Source organism: Chiloscyllium plagiosum, unplaced genomic scaffold (genome assembly GCF_037043375.1).
Source record: "Chiloscyllium plagiosum isolate Xiang-an unplaced genomic scaffold, Cpla_swu_hap1 HiC_scaffold_42, whole genome shotgun sequence".
NCBI classification, from domain to species: domain Eukaryota; kingdom Metazoa; phylum Chordata; class Chondrichthyes; order Orectolobiformes; family Hemiscylliidae; genus Chiloscyllium; species Chiloscyllium plagiosum.
Window position 1 is genome coordinate 10,210,402 of NW_028270180.1, and position 20,763 is coordinate 10,231,164.

The 20,763-nt window shown below is 47.3% G+C and overlaps 1 protein-coding gene across 4 annotated transcripts in view; it reads right to left on the reverse strand.

Annotated features, from left to right (window-relative positions):
• LOC122542481 (AT-rich interactive domain-containing protein 3A-like) overlaps window positions 1–20,763 on the reverse strand; it is a 210,247-nt gene that overhangs the window by 32,232 nt on the left and 157,252 nt on the right. For all 4 annotated transcript variants that reach the window (XM_043680239.2, XM_087982120.1, XM_043680238.2 and 1 more), the window contains one exon: window positions 789–972. In XM_043680239.2, coding sequence (XP_043536174.1) covers window positions 789–972 — 184 coding nt within the window. The remainder of the gene's footprint in view (window positions 1–788; window positions 973–20,763) is intronic.

The window sequence follows — 20,763 nt, forward strand, 5'->3', positions numbered from 1 at the left end:
GCTGAGAGAGAACTCCCAGTGATGTATTCCACCCCCATGTTGTTCCTCAGCATCACCCAGACTGATTCCACATCGAGAGATCCTGGCTTAACATCCCTTCTGTGCTGATTACATCTTTGACCAAAACAGCCACCTCATCTCCTTTTCTTTCGGCCTGTCCTTCCTACATATTGAATATCCTTAAATATTCAAATCCCATTCTTGGTCACACTGTAACCATGAGTCTGTACTCACAATCATATCGTAACAGCTATTTGCGACATTAATTTATCTACCTTATTAAGAATGCTCTGTGTGTTCAGGTGCAACATTAACATTTATCTTTTTAATGCTATTAGACATTTTTGTGTCGAACACAAACATGAGGAGGGTGAAACTACATCAGAAACAGAACTTCAGGTGATCAGAGACAGTAACAGACAACTATACTGTATAAATTCTACACAGATACCTGATCAACAGAGATGTCAAGAATTAAACCTGGAACATGTGATACAATTGGAATCCATAAATCCATTCAAGAATTCCATATCTTTAGGAGGAGGGGGGCAGAAATTTTAAAGACTTTGACCCGAGATGATGAAGGTTTAACAAAGTGAACATAGAGCTAATGCAATCCTGCGCTTCTTATATCTATGCCCTTCCCACCCTTTGGTAGATGTGGCTGGTGACTGTGTCTTTTGGTTGGGAGGTGACAGAGGGGAGTTCATCTGACACGGAGCCGAAAATCCCCTGAGAGGTGATCGTTCCTGACGTGGTTATGGCCAAACACAGTGGCTGCTACTTACTGGGTCCTGAGTGTAAAGGCTGCACTGGTGATTGAGGTAGGTAAGTTGAGGCCTTTGGTGATTTCCCGCCAAATCTTCTTATTGATAACTTCCACCAGTCCGCCCTTCTCTGTGACGAGCTTATACAACATGTACAAATCCAACACCTGCTTCGCCATGATGGGAATCCGGTTCACTGGCGTTCCTGCAAGATACAAGAGGCAGAAGGGTTTCCAACAGGAATTCTGTCTCCTCAACGCTTACCATTTTGAACAGAAAGGCCCGTCTCTCTGTTAGGAAGTGACACGTTTGATAACAGGAAGGAGGAAAACTGAAGTGCTGAAAAGGGCTTACCACAGTTTTGAGGTGTGTTTCTCTACGCTCCTGAACTTTGGATAGATATTAACTATCAGAATTCTTTTTCTCATTCTTTCAGGGGATGAGGACATCACTGGCCAGGTCAGCATTTATTACTCATCCCTTCATGCCCAGAGGGCAATCACATGCCAACCACATGTTAATAAAATGATGAGGGGCATAGACAGGAAGCAATGTTTCCTCTTAATGACCAAATAGCGCCCTTTAACATATTAAAAGATTCCAAGGCATGTTGTAGAAATATATAGCCAGCCAATATTTGTCACGACAGAGATCTTAGAACCATTGAACAAAATGGTTAAAGAAAGTAGCTGTGAGAATTGTTTAAAGAAGGACGGAGAGAGAAATAGAAAGGGGGATGGTGAGGCAGATGATGGAACTCATCAACTTAGGGCCCAGGCACTTGATGGGTAGCAGAATGGCTCAGTGGTTAGCACTGCTGTCTCACAGGGCCTTGGGTTCGATTCCAGCCATAGGCGACTGACTGTGTGGAGTTTGCACATTCTCCCCGTGTCTGTGTGGGTTTCCTCCGGATGCTTCGGTTTCCTCCCACAGTTCAAAGATGTACAGGTTAGGTGATTTGGCCATACTAAATTGCCCATAGTGTCCAGGGAGGTGTAGGTTAGGTGCGTTAGCCATGGGAAGTACGGGGTAGGGGGATGGGTCTGGGTTGGATGCTCTTAGGAGGGTCAGCGTGGACCTGTTGGGCCAATTGGTCTGATTCCACACTGTCAGGATTCTATGGAAACCAAGGATTCACACGAGGCCAGAACTGGAAGTGTTATGGGACTTGAGGACGTTACAGAGACAGGGAGGGACTGGATTGGGAGAGATGGGGGTGGGGGTGGAAGGCAGTCACGGAAGGATTTTAAAACAAGGATGAGAGCATTAGTCTTCCTCAGCTGGTCAAAAGACATAAATCCCGGGGACACAAACTGTGCAGTTGCTGCTGACTATTTTTGGACACACTGTTGCTCTGTTCGCTTCCAAAAGAAAAGCCAATGGATGATAGAGGCCCCACGAAACAGGTGTCAACATGACACACCCTGCTCTGTGCTGGTTCATACTGTCTGCGTTTTAAACTCTGATCCTTCAGTGTAAAGCTTGGATAGGCCTCTTGTCCTGCTCACAACAACTGGAAATGCAGTGAATTCCAATTTGGCTTTAGGAGGAGGTCCAGCCTCTGACAATGGAGATCGCAATCTGTGTGCGATTAGCAGGATCATATTTCCACACAGGGCCCTTTCTCTCATTTTGTGGAATGCAATAAAACTGTTTGCACAAGGGGATCCATCACTGTATCCACAATATGGCTGTCTTACATTCATACAATAAACCCATCCATAATCAGCAGTCTAAACCAAGGTTATACTAAAACCACCCATAACCAGCACTCTCAACCAGGGTTATACTAAAACCACCCATAACCAGTATTCTAACCAGGGTTAAACTAACTCTAACACAACCAGCACTCTAAACCAGGATGATACTAAACCAACCCATAACCAGCACGCTAAACTAGGATGATACTAAACCCACCCATAACTAGCAGTCTAAACCAAGGTTATACTAAACCCACATATAACCAGCACTTTAAACCAGGGTTATATTAAACTCACATATAACATGCGCTCTGAACCTCGGTCTTTACTTAACCCACTAATAACCAGCACTTTAAACCAAGGTTATAATAAACCTATACATAACTAGCACTCGAACATGGGATCCATTTTAAGTCCACACATAACCAACACTCCAAACCAGGTCTTTATTAAATCCACACATTAACTGGCACTCTAAACCAGAGACTTTATTTAATCCACATTCAACCAGCTCTTTAAACCACAGTTTGAAGAAGAGGAACCTTCCCACTGTGAGGTGGGGGAAGGAGAAAATATACAAACTAGAAAGGGAGATGAGTCACCTTAGTGATTATTTTTATAGTTACCCTACTCTCTTCTCTAAAGGCGTGGCTCAGGATAGCTCTACAGATCGCTGAGGTCTGTTTTTATGGATGGACCTGTAAAGGCATCACATCGAAGCATGTGCATACACATATAACTTACTATAACGGGCTGGGGATTGCGAGTGGATGTGGCGAGGCCAAGAGAGATGACAAAACCATGAGGGTGTGGACGCTTCTGGGCTGCAGAGAATGAGGAGTCTTGGGGGGTTTTTCAAGATGGTGCCCAGACATTGGAGACACAGTAAGTTATATGTGTATGCACAAGCTTCGATGTGATGCCTTTACAGTCAAATAGTCAAGGTTTGCTTGTGGTAGAATTAAAAATGATACCTTCAACCCAGAGCGTTAGGGGTAAATCGGATATTACAACTAGCAATTGAAATAAAATAGGAAAGTACGTGGAAAACAGGCCAAATGGAAACCCAGCATGTCTTGACAGAGAGGTGACCAAGTGACTCTAAACTGTCCGTGAGAATTGTCCTATTTGATCCTCACTCGGAGCCTCCTGGAGCTGTTTTCCTGTCAACGGAAGTACTGAAAGTAGATTAGATTCCCTACAGTGTGGAAACAGGCCCTTCGGCCCAACAAGTCTACACCGACACCCAGCCCCATTCCCCTACATTTACCCCTGACTAATGCACCTAACACTGTGGGCAATTTAGCATGGCCAACCACCTGACCTGAGGAAACCCACGCAGACACGAGGAGAATGTGCAAACTCCACACAAACAGTTGCCCGAGGCTGGAATCGAACATGGGACCCTGGTGCTGTGAGGCAGCAGTGCTAACCACTGAGCCACCGTGCCGCCCCCAGTGGAATGGTGATACAGCACGTGGTCTTAGATTGAGAACAGCACTAATATCAGGGAAATTGCCCATCTCATTGACTTCACCTCAATCCGGAGTCCTCCAGACCAGCCATTGCAAAGCAGGGTCCCCGATGGACAGAAACCCATTGTTATTATTCATTCGTTTATTCATTCGTTGCCAATAAATGTGCTGAGACAACCTTCCTTGTCGGGCCTACACTCTGTCAGCATATTGTGTAGTTTAAGCCCATATTCACTCATTTGTATAAGTCTTTGATATACATATTAAGTAGTTTAAGCTAATAAATTTGTTTCACATCAAAGCTCACGCTTACTCTTGTAATCATTTTGATCAGACCTAAAGAACCCATTCGGGACTTTCAATATAGTCTGCTAGCTCAGAGGCATGCACCACAAGAGTCCTTTCTCGGATTAGCATTTTAGATATTCTCTAATCAACCTGTTCAGAGAGATAATTACACATCTCTGGAACAGGTGGGGCTTGAACCCAGGTCTCCTAGCTCAGAGGTTGTGATACTACAGTTGCAAGAGCCCCCCCCCGAATCTCCAATAAATCTATCCAGATTACTGTCGCCATACCCTAGGTCAGACTCTGCCCCACTGGCCTTGTTTTTTAACACCCTCGCCGGTGTGAGCAAACATCCCACCCTCCCCTATTTCTCTAAACTCCTCCAGTCCCATGACCTTCCTCTGTCTTTGGCCCACCTTCACCAGCGATTTGTAATCGTTCTCCTCACTGATGGCTTCGCTTCCATCTGCAAACTTTGCAAATCCCTCTCTAAAACCTCCCTTTCATTCCAGTTCCGTGCAGCCTAGCTCCTCGATCAAGCTTTCAGTCACGTGTGTCCTAATACTTGGCTCAGTATCAAGTTTGGTTCGACAATCACCCCTTGGGACCACATGGCGCTGCATCAATGCAGGTGCTTGTTGCTGGCCCAGGGGATAATTTGGATAGGACCTGGACGGGTTGGCCCTAACCCTATCGCTTGTTGTCCTGATATCTGTGAGACCTTAAAGAACGGACACCCCAGTGCCTGAACACATGTGAACAGGGTAAGGGCTGCAACACGTGAAATTGGTTCTGTGGTTCTGAGACATCACTATGTGGAAAGTGACAGAAGAGAGGGCATAAAATGTAAAGAGACAAGAAACTGAGTCACATCATATTAACCGGCCTCACAATGATGGTCCAATCAATACAGAGTGACCTGGGATCACACTGAGTTTAACACTGCAACTTAAAGTAGTGCTCCCACATGTACTGAATAACCTGATTTATAGACACTCCATACGTCAGGACTTCACATTTAATCACAAAGTGCTGCTAATATGACTGTAATGATCATTTTCCTAATTGATTTCAGAGATGTGGCACTGAGCTGCCATGGTCTCACAGCTTATAACCCTCCTCAATCCTGATTGTCAGCGGAACACGATTTGACCAGATTCCCTTGTTCTAAGTTTAAAAAGCGCTTGAGAGGGAAGGTAGCCTTCAGCTTCTCCACCCTTGTCCTTTTGCTCTAGTTTAACTGGGATGCTTCAGCGCACTGATGGAGCAGACTGAATCATGCGAGGTATCATGTGGGATCCACTGCAGCCTACCCCCTAACTTGTATCCGCACCAGTCTACCCCCCTACTCACTCGCCTATATCGGCTTCCAGTCTGGAAACTCAGTCAGACAACATGCAAACAGACCCTTCAGTCCAGCCCTATCCAGTTCCTCAACTGAACTAGTCCCATTTGCTTGCAGATGGCCCATATCCATCTAAACCTTTCCTATTCATGCATACGTCCAAATGTCTTTTAAACGGTGTAATTGTTCCCACCTCTACCACTTCCTTGTCACATGCACACCATCCTCTGCATGAAGAAGATGCCCCTCAGGTCCCTTTTCAATCCCTCTCACCTTAAACCTATTATGTCTAGATCTGGACACCCCTACCCTGGGAAAAAAGACCTTTGCTATTCACCTTATCGATGTCTCTCATGAGCGTAAGAGGTTACCTGCAAGGTTACCTCCAAAGTTTCAGGGAAAAATGTCCCAGTCTATCCCCATAACTCCGTCCAGTCTCAGTAACATAGCTGTAAATCTTTCCTGCACCCTCTCCAATTTAATAACATCCTTCCTATAGCAGGGCGACCAGAACTGTATGCAGTTAGCTGTGCTATATGACTTTGTGAAGAGAGATTATCTGCTTGCGCTCCTCACTGTGGGCAATTCCACTCGTCAAAGATGGCAAGAATCAAAGGCCACATGACCCTAGAAAACCTATCTGGTTGCCCCAAGTCAGGGGAGGTCTGTTGTAAAGTACATCCGGGTGCTCCAGTTTCCTCCCACAGTCCAAAATGTGCTGGTGAATTGGCCATGCTAAATTGTCCATAGTGTGAGGTGCAATGGTCAGAGGGAAATGGGTCTGGGTGGATTACTCTTCAGAGGGTCGGTGTGGACTTGTTGGGCCGAAGGGCCTGTTTCCACACTGTAGGGAATCTAATCTAAAGGGTGATGGGATCATGCTGTGCACTGGCCAACACCACACCCAAAAGCCACAAAATGCCACCCTCATTCCCATCGCCTGTGAAGGGGAACCGTCTGGAATGACGCACCCAAAAATCAAACATCGCGTGAGTCGGTGTGAATTTAAGAAGGTGTGCGGAAATCAATGCAGTGGTGTGTAAGGAAATTTGTTAACAGATTAGCAGTGAGAAAGGAGGAAATTTAATTAGCTCCGACGTTGAAATAAACTTCAAATGGTTTATATTAGCCAGGCCGCTTTGTCACGTTGGGAATGTTGATTGAATTTACAGAGGTTGAATGGAAAGTAATAGGCCTGTCAGACAAAGCTGTTGCAAACATTGAAACAGGGACAAATCCCTCAGCCTTGCACAGCTGATAAACATCTGTGCTGCCACATGCGAGGGGGCAGGAAGTGATTGAGAACTCTGTAGCGACCTACCGCAGTCTTACTGAATGAAGCCTTCTTAAGTGAACATCCTTGGCTAAGCTCAGGAACCCATTACCATGGACAACTGTCGCCCATGCTGCACCGGGCATCGTAAACACCAGTAAAGGGGCACCCCCAATAAAAGGAAAGACCAGGATTCACAGGGCTAATACGACTTATTCAGCTGCCTGTGATCCAGAGATGAACCAAAGCAAGATATTGTGTGTGTGTGTGTCAGATATTTGAAACAAACACAAAAAAGAGCGGTAGAGAAACTCAGCAAGTCTGTGACAGCATCTGTGGAGAGAAAAACAGGGTTAGTGTTGCATGGCTCCTCTTCAGAACTGAAGTGGAGTCAAACTGGACTCAAAACATTAACTTTCTCACTGCACGGATGCTGCTTAGACCTGTTGAGTTTCTCCAGAGCTTGCTGCATAGCGCATTGAATAGGATATGCTAATAAGAAAACAAAATTAGCAGGACACACTGGGGCTTGGAACGGAGAGATTTTTAGCACTGCAGGGACTGAGACGCATCAATATTATCTTGATTTACTCAGTTTTCATTGACCTTTCGTCAGTTACCTAGATTCTGTTTTTATTTCAGTTTCCAAATCAGGGATTGTTTAACATGGTTGTCGGATCGCTTGAAAGAAGAGGGGTGATGCTGAGGCTCGATGGTTAGCACTGCTGCCTCACAGCGCAGGGACCCAGGTTCGATTCCAGCCTCAGGTGACTATCTCTGTGTGGAGTTAGCACATTCTCCCCGCGTCTGCATGGGTTTTCTTTGGGTGCTCCAGTTTTGTCCCACAGTCCAAAGATGTGTAGTTAGGTGGATTGGCCATACTAAATTACCCATAATGTTCAGGGATGTGTAGGTTAGGTGCATTAGTCAGGGGGAAATGTAGAGTACTAGGGTACGGGTCTGGGTGGGATAGTCTGCAGAGGCTCGGTGTGGACTTAGGCCAAATGACTTGTTTCCGTACTGTAGGAATTCTATTGGATCACAGTGTGCACACTAACATGACTGGGAGCAGCACAATGTTGCTGCAGGGGAGACGGGGCAGAGTGGGGTGGGCGCCTGGTACAGGCGACCGAGTTCCCCACTCCCGGAAACACTGGGGGAAAACATGAGAGAAAACCACTGGGACAGGAAAGGGTGGGGTGGGCTCTTTCAAGGACTGATTCTCTAAAGCTGGGCAGCCTGCCCATGTACTGGTGCTGACATCATCACGCACAGAATACAGTGACATCAGCTGCACAGGTGCAAACTCACCATTGGAGCCAATCACATCACTGGTTCCAGCTACCACGGACAACCATTTAGGTTTCAGTGTAACCTCACTGCATTGAAATAGCTGCCCATATACTGTTCGGCACAAAATTCTGAATCCCTCACCCCCCACACCCAATAACATTCAAGGGACCTGGGCTCAAATCTCACCTGGGCAGATGGTGCAATTTAAATTCAACTTTTAAAACAAAAAGTCTGGAATTAAATGAAGTGGTAGCTTAATTGCAACTGTTGCAAAAACCCATCTGGTTCCCCAATGTCCTTTAGGGAAGGAAACTGCCGTCCTTACCCAGTCTGGCCTACAGGTGACTCCAGACCCATAGCAACGTGGCTCGCTTTTATAAAAGTCAAATGTTACGGACGCTGGAAATCAGGCATAAAGACAGAAATTGCTGGAGACACTCAGCAGGTCTGGTTGTGTCTATGAGGAATGGAGTATCTGGACACAGCTCTGGAGACAGGAACAGAGTTAACGTTGACGATTGCAAAACTATGAAGAAGAGACACATCAGGGTTGAAATGTTAACTCGGTGTTTTTCTCTCTCCACATAAATACTGCCATCCTTGGTTAAACCTCCTCTGGACAACTAGGGATGGGCAATAAATAAGGAGCAAACTACTGCAGATGACTGAATCTGTAATAGAAACAAAAAGTCCTGGAGATCACAGTGAAGACAGAACAAGTTAACGTTTCGAGTCTAGCTGATTCTTCTTCAGAACTGGATAGCAATGATCTGCTAGCTAGCCAGTATTGTGTGCAGTTTTGGTCGCCATACTATAGGAAGGATGTGGAGGCACTGGAACGGGTGCAGAGGAGGTTTACCAGGATGTTGCCTGGTATGGTAGAAAGATCGTATGAGGAAAGGCTGAGGCACTTGGGGTTGTTTTCATTGGAGAAAAGAAGGTTTAGGGGTGACTTGATAGAGGTGTATAAGATGATTAGGGGTTTAGATAGGGTCGACAGTGAGAATCTTTTTCCACGTATGGAGTCAGCTATTACAAGGGGGCATAGCTTTAAATTAAGGGGGGGGGGTAGGTATAGGACAGATGTTAGGGGTAGATTCTTTACTCAGCGAGTCGTGAGTTCATGGAATGCCCTGCCAGTAGCAGTGGTGGACTCTCCCTCATTATGGGCATTTAAGCGGGCATTGGATAGGCATATGGAGGATAGTGGGCTAGTGTAGGTTAGGTGGGCTTGGATCGGCGCAACATTGAGGGCCGAAGGGCCTGTACTGCGCTGTATTCTTCTATGTTCTATGACGGCCATATCCTCCAAGCAGATTAAAAAAAAGATCAGGACAAAACTGAGTCTGAGCTCTTATGAAAGAGCTGACTTAGTCCACATTGATTTGAGGGAGCATCTTAAAAGAGAGAAAGGCAGGAGACCGTCGAAGTTCAACTCAGATCGGGTGAACAATTGAGTGAGGGAGATACTAAACGCCCACTGACAGTTGCCAAACTGGGCAGCCGCAGGATAAATCCTTACCGAGGTGGGAGGGAATTAGGAAAAGGTGCAAACTGAACTAAAGAATCTGGAAACAAAAACTGAGGAGGTTTCAAAAGCCAGACGGAAGGGGGAGAATTCAATAATGCGCCTTTTATTTTGAAAGTAGGCAGCAGAGTAATCTGCCCAGCAGCCGTGAAAATCTGAGTGTGGCCTCTGTTAACACTCTGGTGATTTGAGCTTTTGGGTTGCTGTTTCCACATCCTGTCACTTGCATGATGAATGATTGTCATTTGACACATCGTGATTAATGATGCCCTGGGTCAAAAGGCAGAATTCCAGAGGGGAAAGGTTGTGGACCTTTCAGCCAACCCAGCTTGGGTTCTGAGGTAGCGCCTCCCAAAACTGAAGGCACTGACCAATCCCCTTCCGCTCCCTTTCCTTTTCTCTCGGAACGGTTGGGAATAATTTATCCGGCGCGCCACATTGCGAAGGACTCCCTCTCTCCAATTCCCCCCCCCCCCCCATCACTCCTTCCCCTTCATCTGATAAGAAATCAAAGCCTTCCGCACTGGCACCAATTTCCATAGGCTTCTTGTAGCCCAGAGGAGGGGACTTGGGGCTGTGTAATCTAATACAGGTACTCAGTAATAATGCCACCACCACCCCACCGCGCCCCCACCCACCCCTGACCAACACCCCTTCAAAGGACTAAATCAAACTCAGATGGCCCTGTTTAACATTTGGTAACACCACTGAACGCAGGGCCCCCATTCATCAGCCACAAATATCAGGGACAGACAGTGCTCCTTTCACTGGGTTCCTACACCCCTTTTTCAAGAGAGACCGAGCAAGAGAGAGAAAATAAACTTTCGCACTAAATCTATTTGAACATTTTGCCCTCGAGGTCCTTCTGTAGTCCTTGCTCGAGTTCAGCCTCTGTAAAACATCGACAGAGATGAAATCTTTTTGTCTTGAAGGGCATACCATGCAAACAGTGACCTTCTGTTTGTGCCTGGTTGTCTGGTTTCCCTCTCTTTTCAAGTCCAATGTGTCCATTTCTTTTGAGCTATTCAACATCTACAGCTAATGTCCTTCCAATCAGACAGCTTTACAGCATGGAAACAGACCCTTCAGTCCAACTTATCCATGCGAACCCTAAATAAATTTGGCCCCATTTGTCAGCATTTGGCTCCTATCCCTCCAGACTCTTCCTATTCACATACCCAGCCAGATGCCTTTTAAATGCTGTAATTGTACCAGCCTCCACCACTTCCTTTGGCAGCTCAGTCCGTACCCTTATCATCCTCTGCATGAAAAAGGTTGCCCCTCAGGTCCCTTTTATATCTTTCCCCTCTCACCCTAAGCCTCTGCCCTCTAGTTTTGGACTCACCCACCCCAGGGAAACAACCTTGTCTATTTATCCTATTCATGCTCCTCGTGATTTTATGAACCTCAAGAAGGTCACCCCTCAGCCTCTGACACTCCAGGGAAAACAGCCCCAGCCTATTCAGCCTCTCCCTGTAGCTCAAACCCTCCAACCTTGGCAACATCCCTGCAAATCTATTCCGAACCCTTCAAGTTTTACAAAATCCTTCCTATAGCGAGGAGACCAGAATTGAATGCAGTTTTCCAAAAGTGGTCTCACCAAGCATCCTTAACACAGTAATCAAAGTCTTATTGAGTTTTGAGAAGATTTGTAGCTCAGGTTGAGGTTCTGGATGTAAATTTGCTCGCTGAGCTGCAAGGTTCATTTTCAGATGTTTCGTCACCATACTGGGTAACATCTTCAGTGAGCCTCCGGTGAAGCACTGGTGGTATGGCCTGCTTTCTATTTATGCATTTAGGTTTCTTTGGGTTGGTGATGTCATTTCCTGTGGTGATATCATTTCCTGTTCTTTTTCTCAGGGGGTGGTAAACAGGGTCCAAGTCAATGTGTTTGTTGATAGAGTTCCAGTTGGAGTGCCATGCTTCTAGGAATTCTCGCACATGTCTCTATTTGGCTTGTCCTCGGATGGATGAGTTGTCCCAGTCAAAGTGGTGTCAACAGTTCAACTGGGACAACACATCCATCCTAGGACAAGCCAAAAGGAGACACATGGGAGAAATCCTAGAAACATGGCATTCCAACTGGAACTCTATCAACAAACACATTGACTGGATCCAATTTACCACCCCCTGAGAAAAAGAACAGGAAATCATTACCACAGGAAATGACATCACCAACCCAAGGAAACCTAAGCACACAAATAAAAAGTGGGCCATACTATCAATGCTTCACCAGAGGCTCACTGATGACATTACCTAGTATGGTGACGAAACGTCTGAAAATAAACCTTCCAGCTCAGTGAGCAAACTTACATCTAGTAGTCAAGTCTGTTCTGAAAGACAGTAAGGACTACAGATGCTGGAGAGTCAGAGTTGAAATGTGTGGTGCTGGAAAAGCACAGCCGGTCAGGCAGCATCCAAGGAGAAGGAGAATTGATATTTCAGGCATAAGCCCTTCATCGAATATATGGAGGGGGAAGTGGGCTGAGAGATAAATAGATGGGGGTGGGGTTGGGTTAAAGGCAGTTGGGAAGGAGATAGGTGGAGGCAGGTGGGGGTTAATTGTGATAGATCAGTGGGGAACGTGGAGTGGATAGGTGGGAAGGAAGGTAGACAGGTTGGACAGGTCAAGAGCATGGTGCTGAGTGGAGAGCTGGATCTGGCTGAGATGGGGGAGGGAAGATGAGGAAACTGGTGAAGTCCATGTTGATGCCATATGGTTGAAGGGGCCTGAGGTTGAAGATGAGGCATTCTTCCTCCAGGCATCAGAGGATTTGGTGGTGTAGGAGGCCCAGGACTTGCAGGCCCTTGTGGGAGTGGGAGATGGAGTTGAAGTGATCGGCCACAGGGCAGTGGGGTTGTTGGGTGCGTATGTCCCGGAGATGTTCCCTGAAATGCTCCACAGGTTGGTGTTCTGTCACCCCGATGTAGAGAAGACCACATTGAGAGCAAGGGACATAGTAGATGAGGTGGGTGGATGTGCAGGAAGATCTCTGCCAGATGTGAAAAGATCTTTTGGGGCCATGGATGGAGGTGAGGTGGGAAGGTGTGGGTGCAGGTTTTACACCTCGTGTGGTGGCAAGGGAAGGTGCCGGGTGTGGAGGATGAGTCTGTGGGGGAGGGGGGGGGGTTGTTGGCATGTACCTAACAAGGGAGTCGGGGAGGGAATGATCTCTGCAGAATGCAGATAGGGAAATATATCTCTGGTGGTGGGGTCTGACTGAAGGTGGCAGATGTGGCAGAGGATGATGTGCTGTAAAGAGAGAATGACGGGGTGGAAGATGAGGACTGGGGGGTGGGCTGGGGGGTTCTGTCCTTGTTGCGGTTGGAGGGGTGGGGTGCAAAAGTGGAGGAAGTGCACTCGAGGCATTGTTGATCACATGGGAGGGGAAATATCTGAGTGAAGTTGGTCTCAGAGATGGAGATGGAGAAGTCCAGGAAGGGGCGGGAGGTACCCAAGGTGGTCCAGGTGAACTTGAGGTCAGGATGGAAGGTGTTCGTGAAGTCAATGAACTGTTCAACCTCCTTGTGAGAGCACGACGTGGCACCAATACAGTCATTAATGTAGCAGAGGAAAAGGTGGGGAATGGTGCAGGTGAAGCTGTGGAAGGTGGACTATTCCACGTACCCGACAAAGAGACAGGCATAGCTGGGGGCCATGCGGGTGCCCATTGCTACTCCTTTGGTCTGAAGGAAGTGGGAGGATGTGAAGGAGAAATTGTTGAGGGTGAGGACCAGTTCTGCCAATTGCATGAGTGTGTCGGTGGAAGGGTACTGGTTGGGTCGGCGAGAGAGGAAGAAACCGAGAGCTTGGAGGCCTTTGCCATGGCGATGGATGTGCGCAGGAACTGGATGTCCATGGTGAAGGTGAAGTGTTATGGGGGCGCAGGCAAACGAAAGTCATGGAGAAGGTGCAGGGTGTGGGTGGTGTCACGTCAGAGTCTGTCCTGAGGAAGGGTCACTCGTCCTGGAACGCTAACTCTGATTTCTCTCCACCAGCTGCTGCCAGACCTGCTGAGCTTTTCCAGCAATTTCTGTTTTTGGTCAACGACGCAATTTGACTCCAAACCGCAAGAAGAGGCAAAATACTGCAGACCCTGGAAATTGGAAACACAAACAGAAATTGCTGGTGAAACTCAGTAGTTCTGGCAGCATCTGTGGGGAGAGAAACAAGAGTTAATGTTTCGAGTCCAGCCTGGCTCTTCGTCCAACCGAAGCCCTGTTCTTCTTTCTCTCCGCAGACCTGCTGAGTTTCTCCAACACTTTCTGACACATCAGGATAGGTAAATGTCAAAGGGGTAGAGAGTCAAGGAGGTGACTGGCAGCAGGAGGGCACAGCCTCTAATGGGGCAGTGACAAAAATGTCATCGAGGGAGATGGGGATAGTGTGGTAACATGATGGTAATGATCAGCCATGATTTAGAACAGCACAGCAAGCTTGAAGGGCTGAGTGGCCTATGCCTGCTCCTATGTTCCTTCCTATTGAACTCATACCATGTCCTGTTCGCCATCCTTGTGTGCCCCGTGCCTTATTTGCATTTAAGCAATGCCTCAACTTTTGCATTCTTCTTTTCAATTCCTTCCAGGGTCTTGACCCTTTCCCTCTTTCTGTAACTTACTGCATCGCCACAACCTTCTGGGATCTTCCTTTCCCTCCAGTTGGGCCTCTGAGCATCCTGAGGCAGCATTGGTGACCATACCCTCAACTCTGGAATTCAGCCAGGGGGAGGTGCTAGCGTAGCGGTCACGCTACTGGACTAGTCACCCAGAACTCAGGCTAATCTTCTGAGGATGTGGGTTCGAATCCCAGACATGGCAAACGCAGACACTTGAATTCAATAAAAATCTGGGATGGAAAGCTAGTCTCGGGGCAACCATGTAACCAACATCAACTGTTGCAAACAAAAATCCATCTGGTTCACTAACAAAAAAGGTGAAGCCACCAAAGTCTTACTAGATCTGCTCCCTCATTAGAGAGAGAGAGACAACTGGTGGTGGCTTAATCCGAGGGTCACCATGCCTCAGGTGAGGGGGAGGTTGAGAAGGAGACGTAACTCCAGCCAGTGTGGGAATTGAACCCACTCTACTAAACATCACTTTGCAACACCATCCAACCAACTGAGGCCAACCAACGCCCATCTGGTTCAATAGTGTCCTTTAGAGAAGGGAATCTGTGACCCTACCTGTGAATATTAGTGACAGTTAACCCCTCTCTGGGCCATGAATGGTAGTCTAGCCAGTGACATCACATCTCATGAACAAATGATGATGAAGTCACTCACATGCCTACCACCACACACCCCTCACCCCCCCCCCCCCCCCCCCCCCCCCACCACCAAACCTCTGAGCCATTTCATCTCATAGTCCTTCTTTAAGATGTTCCCTAGGATATGCCTTAGGTCTGATTGTATGATATGCAAATATGACACAGTATACACCATCACAGGAAGTGATGCAATGTCATACGCGTGTTCTGCAGCCTCACGGTAACATAAAGCTATAGGACAATGCTTCTTAAATAGCATTAATCCATCCTTTACCTCAGGAGACTGTGTAAATATTCCTGAGCAGCACAACCTGACCGACAACATACTAAAAACCTGCTTCTTTGGGGACTACATATGCGGCTCAGTGTCAAGTTTGTTTTTAAGGCGAGAGGAGAAAGATTTTAAAAAGACGTAAGGGGCAACATATTTACACAGAGGATGGTTTGTATCTGGAATGAACATCCTGAGGAATTAATGGATGTGGGTACAGAAACAACGTTTAAAAGACATTTGGATAATACATGAATAAGAGAGGTTTGGAGGGATATGGGCCACGTGCAGGCAGGTGGGGCTGGTTTAGTTTGGGATTATGGTCGGCATGGACTGGTTGGACCATAGGGTCCGTTTCTGTGCTGTATGTTTCTATATCAAAGGCTCTATGTAAATGCGATTTGTTATACTGTATGATTTAAGGCCACATCTTTTTTGCGCAGACATTTTTTTGCTGTTAATTTTTACATTATGCTATTTAATGGCCAAATGCTCATCGCAAGGCAGTAGCTGAAAGGGCTATTATACTGTGCAACAAGTTCAGCTCGCAATTAATCAGCTGGTCTGACAGTTTGATGTGAAGGTTAGAATTTCCATTGTTTGTTAACGTCATCAATAAGTGCCCCTTGAGGCTGCCTAATCAATCCACTGATAGCTGAGGACAGAAGGCGATCGTTGGGGAGATTTCGGCCTACTGGCGAGATTTCGGCCTACTGCTACTGGTCACAGCAGCAGGTCAAGCACAAAACCCCGCCTGCAAGGAGCAAGGACAGTTTGGCTCCTGCGATACACAGTGAATGTAGAAACCCTAATCTGGTTCGGGGGGCTGATGGGGTAACTTCCATTAGAAATGTAGCTGAATGTTGCCTCTATTGTTGCGGGTTTGTTGGGTGAGGGGTGTTGAGGGGAAGCTGTATGTCTGTCTAGATGAGCTTCCCTCTGCCCTGACTGCAATTTTTCAGCCCCTTGCCCCCACCTTTCAGGGGGCACCCAATGAGGCCGTTTCCTATAAATGCTCAGGCGGGCAGGAGGAGGGGTTCAGAATGGCGGGGATGGCCTGGAATTCCACCCTGCTCACGCCGCCCCCGTGGGGGGAGGGTGCCCAGGTGGCTGTCGCGAGCTGGAAGTTTGAGTTCAGAGGCGGTTATGGAGTTCTGTTCGTCCCACTCCTCCTCTCCCCTCTCACATTGTCATTATCATCATCACGGGGATGACACTCACCCACTCTCAGCGTTGAGTGTGTAGGTGGCTGTACAGACCGATGGAGCCACCTCAGGCTCTGTTACACTTGGGGGCAGAAGGTGGTCACGGGAAGGGGGTGGGTGGTGTGTGCACTGTTTTCGCAATCCACATTATCCTTGGGATGTGAGAGGGAGACCTACCAGGGTGTTGCCTGCGCTGGAGAGTTTCAGTCATGAAGCGAGATTGGACATACTGGGGTTGTTTCCTTAGGGCAGAGGAGACTGACAGGTATAAAATGATTGAGACGTACAAAATGTATGAGCGGCAGACAGGATGAACCTTTTCGGAGAGAAAGTGAGGTCTGCAGATGCTGGAGATCAAAGTTGAAACTTTATTGCTGGAACAGCACAGCAGGTCAGGCAGCATCCAGGGAACAGGAGATTCGACGTTTCGGGCACAGGCCCTTCTTCAGGAATGAGCAGAGAGTGTTCAGCAGGAGAAGATAAAAGGTAGGGAGGAGGGACTTGGAGGAGGGGCGTTGGAAATGTGATAGGTGGAAAGAGGTCAAGGTGAGGGTGATAGGTCGGAGTAGGATGGAGGCGGAGAGGTCAAGAAGAAGACTGCAGGTCAGGAAGGCGGTGCTGGGCTGGAGGGATCCGGCTGAGACAAGGTGGGGGGAGGGGGGATGAAGAAACTGGTGAAGTCCAAGTTCATCCCCTGCGGTTGGAGGGTTCCCAGTCGGAAGATAAGACGCTCCTCCTCCGACCGTCGGGTTGTTGTGGTTTGGCGGTGGATGAGTCCAATGACCTGCATATCCTCGGTGGAGTGGGAGGGGGAGTTGAAATGCTGTGCACCTTTTCCCCTTGACTGAGGGATCAATGCCCGAGGGACATAGATTTAAGGGAAGGGGCTGGGGGTTTAGAGGGGGAGGTGAGGAAGAACTTTTCCCCCCAGAGGGTGGTGGGAATCTGGAACTCGCTTCCTGTAAGGGTGGGAGAGGCAGAAACATTCAGGAATATTTAGGTAGGTGCTTTAGATGCCAAGGTATACAAGGCTATGGGCTAGGTGCTGGGGAATGGGGTTAGAACAGAGAGGGCATTGTTGTTGATCAGTAATGGGCTGAAGAACGTTTGTCTGGGCTGTAGACCTCTATGACTCTCAACCCCACATTGCCATTCCTCTACCTTTCACTGATTGAGTCTCAGCAATTTTCAAGTTTGGCAGAGGGGTGACAGTGGGAAACAGTTTGGGAAAGACTGAGTTACTCTGTTCATGCTGTTGAATAAGCGCAGGCTATTGTCACTGAGCAGCTGTTTAAATAGAGCTGAGCTCGGTAAATCGGGGCTGGATTTCAGATCGACTGACCTAACTTTCCACCGTGTTCCAGTGTCGGAACGGAACAAACATTTGTACAGATAGAGCCCTTCCTGTGCTGAAATGCTTTCTCAAGAATTTTCACTTGAAGCAACCAATCTGACTGTTGTTACACAGGTGAGTGAGCCCAAAGGAGCTCCATAATACTCTCAGATAAATGCTGCCTCTGATTAAATATTAACACCGGTTTATCGTGCAGATAACTGTGCAGTGATGCTGACAACACCAGCTCTGCATCCTCCAAAACTACAAATGACAGTCTGTCCTCAGTTAAACAGCCTGGTGCCTTGAACTTTGACCTATGCCGCCTATAAATCCATGCCCTGTTACAATAAGGGAGGTTGAAATCGATAGGGTTTTATTAGTGCAGAATAAATGCTAAATAATGTGGATGGGTTGAAGATGTTAATCGTTTGGAGCTGTTCCAGTGAAGTCAGAGTAGCACTCTCAATTCCCACTTCAGAGCATGTTGTTAAACTTAAAAGAGTTCAGAAAAGATTTGGAGTACTGCATACAATTCTGGTCACTCTGCTACAGGAAGGATGTTATTAAACTGGAATAGGCACAGAGAAGATTTGCAAGGATGTTACCGGGACTAGAAGGTCTGAGCTTTATGGAGAGGTTGGATAGGCTGGCACTTCTTCCTCTGGAGCATCAGAGGGTGAGGGATGACTCCACAGAGGCTTATAAAATCGAGGGGCATGATAGGGTGAGTAGCCAAAGTCTTACCCCCAGGATAGGGGAGTCCAAAACTAGAGGGATAGGTTTAAGGTGAGAGGGTAAAGATTTTAAAAGGCCCTATGGGGTAATTTTTTCACACATTGGGTGGTGCACGTGTGGAATGAGCTGCCAGATGAAGTGGTGGAGGCTGATAAATTACAACATTTAAGAGGCATCTGGATGGGTACATGAATAGGAAGGGTTTAGAGGGATCTGGGCCAAATGCTGAGAAATGGGGACGAGGTGAGATTGGAATGTCTGGTTGCTGCAGCTGAGTTGGATCGAAGGGTCTGTTTTCGTGCTGCAGGATTGTGTGACCCTATGTTTCAGATACCCAGTGTAGGACTGAGGGATTGCTGTGTTGTTACAAACTATGGTCTTACAGATGACATGCTCACCCATGGCCCTGCCTAGTCCCTCAGACAAATCAACACAAACTTGCTCTTGTTGTGCGATTTTTCAGCAGACCACTGATAGCCAACTCCATATTTATTCTGAAGTTCAGTCACTGTTGTAAAGTGGAAAACACAGCAGCTAATATATGCAGAAAGCAAATGGCATGGTGGCTCAGTGGTTAGCACTGCTGCCTCACAGCGCCAGGGACCTGGGTTCGATTCCATCCTTGGGCGACTGTCTGTGTGGAGTTTGCACATTCTCTCTGTGTCTGCGTGGGATTCCTCTGGGTGCTCCGGTTTCCTCCCACAATCCAAAGATGTGTAGGTTAGGGTGGATTGACCATGTTAAATTACTCATAGTGTTCAGGGATATGTAGGCCAGGTGCATTAGTAATCGATGTAGGGGAATGGGTCTGTGTGGGTTACTCTTCAGAGGGTTGGTGTGGGCTTGTTGGGCCAAATGGCATGTTTCCACACTGTAGGGGTTCTAATTCAAATCAAGTAGAGTCATAGAGATGTACAGCATGGAAACAGACCCTTCGGTCCAACCCGTCCATGCCGACCAGATATCCCAACCCAATCTCGTCCCACCTGCCAGCACCCGGCCCATATCCCTCCAAACCCTTCCTATTCATATACCCATCCAAACGCCTCTTAAATGTTGCAATTGTACCAGCCTCCACCACATCCTCTGGCAGCTCATTCCATACACGTACCACCCTCTGTGTGAAAAAGTTGCTTCTTAGGTCTCTTTTATATCTTTCCCCTCTCACCCTAAACCTATGCCCTCTAGTTCTGGACTCCCCGACCTCAGGGAAAAGACTTTGTCTATTTACCCTATCCATGCCCCTCATAATTTTGTAAACCTCTATGAGGTCACCCCTCAGCCTCCAACCCTCCAGGGAAAGCAGCCCCAGCCTGTTCAGCCTCTCCCTATAGCTCAAATCCTCCAACCCTGGCAACATCCTTGTAAAACTTTTCTGAACCCTTTCAAGTTTCACATTTTTCTGATAGGAAGGAGACCAGAATTGCATGCAATATTCCAACAGTGGCCTAACCAATGTCCTGTACAGCCGCAACATGACCTCCCAACTCCTGTACTCAATACTCTGGCCAATAAAGGAAAGCATACCAAACACCTCCTTCATTATCCTATCTACCTGCGACTCCACTTTCAAGGAGCTACGAACCTGCACTCCAAGGTCTCTTTGTTCAGCAAAACTCCCTAGGACCTTAGCGTTAAGTGTATAAGTCCTGCTAAGATTTGCTTTCCCAAAATGCAGCACCACGCATTTATCTGAATTAAACTCCATCTGCCACTTCTCAGCCCATTGGCCCATCTGGTCCAGATCCTGTTGTAATCTGAGGTAACCCTCTTCGCTGTCTACTACACCTCCAATTTTGGTATCATCTGCAAACTTACTAACTGTACCTCTTGTGCTCGCATCCAAATCATTTATGTAAATGACAATAAGTAGAGGGCCCAGCACCGATCCTTGTGGCGCTCCACTGGTCACAGGTCTCCAGTCTGAAAAACAACCCTCCACCACCACCCTCTATCTTCTACCTTTGAGCCAGTTCTGTATCCAAATGGCTTGTTCTCCCTGTATTCCATGAGATCTAATCTTGCTAATCAGTCTCCCATGGGGAACCTTGTCGAATGCCTTACTGAAGTCCATATGGATCACATCTACTGCTCTGCCCTCATCAATCTTCTTTGTTACTTCTTCAAAAAACTCAATCAAGTTTTGTGAGACATGATTTCCCACGCACAAAGCAGAAAGTAATGGACTTTTTAAAGAGAAATGATTGAAGTACAAACACAGGCCAGGAAAACAGAGGTAACCCGACTGCTCTTCACTGAATGAATGCCCTGAAACCTCTTA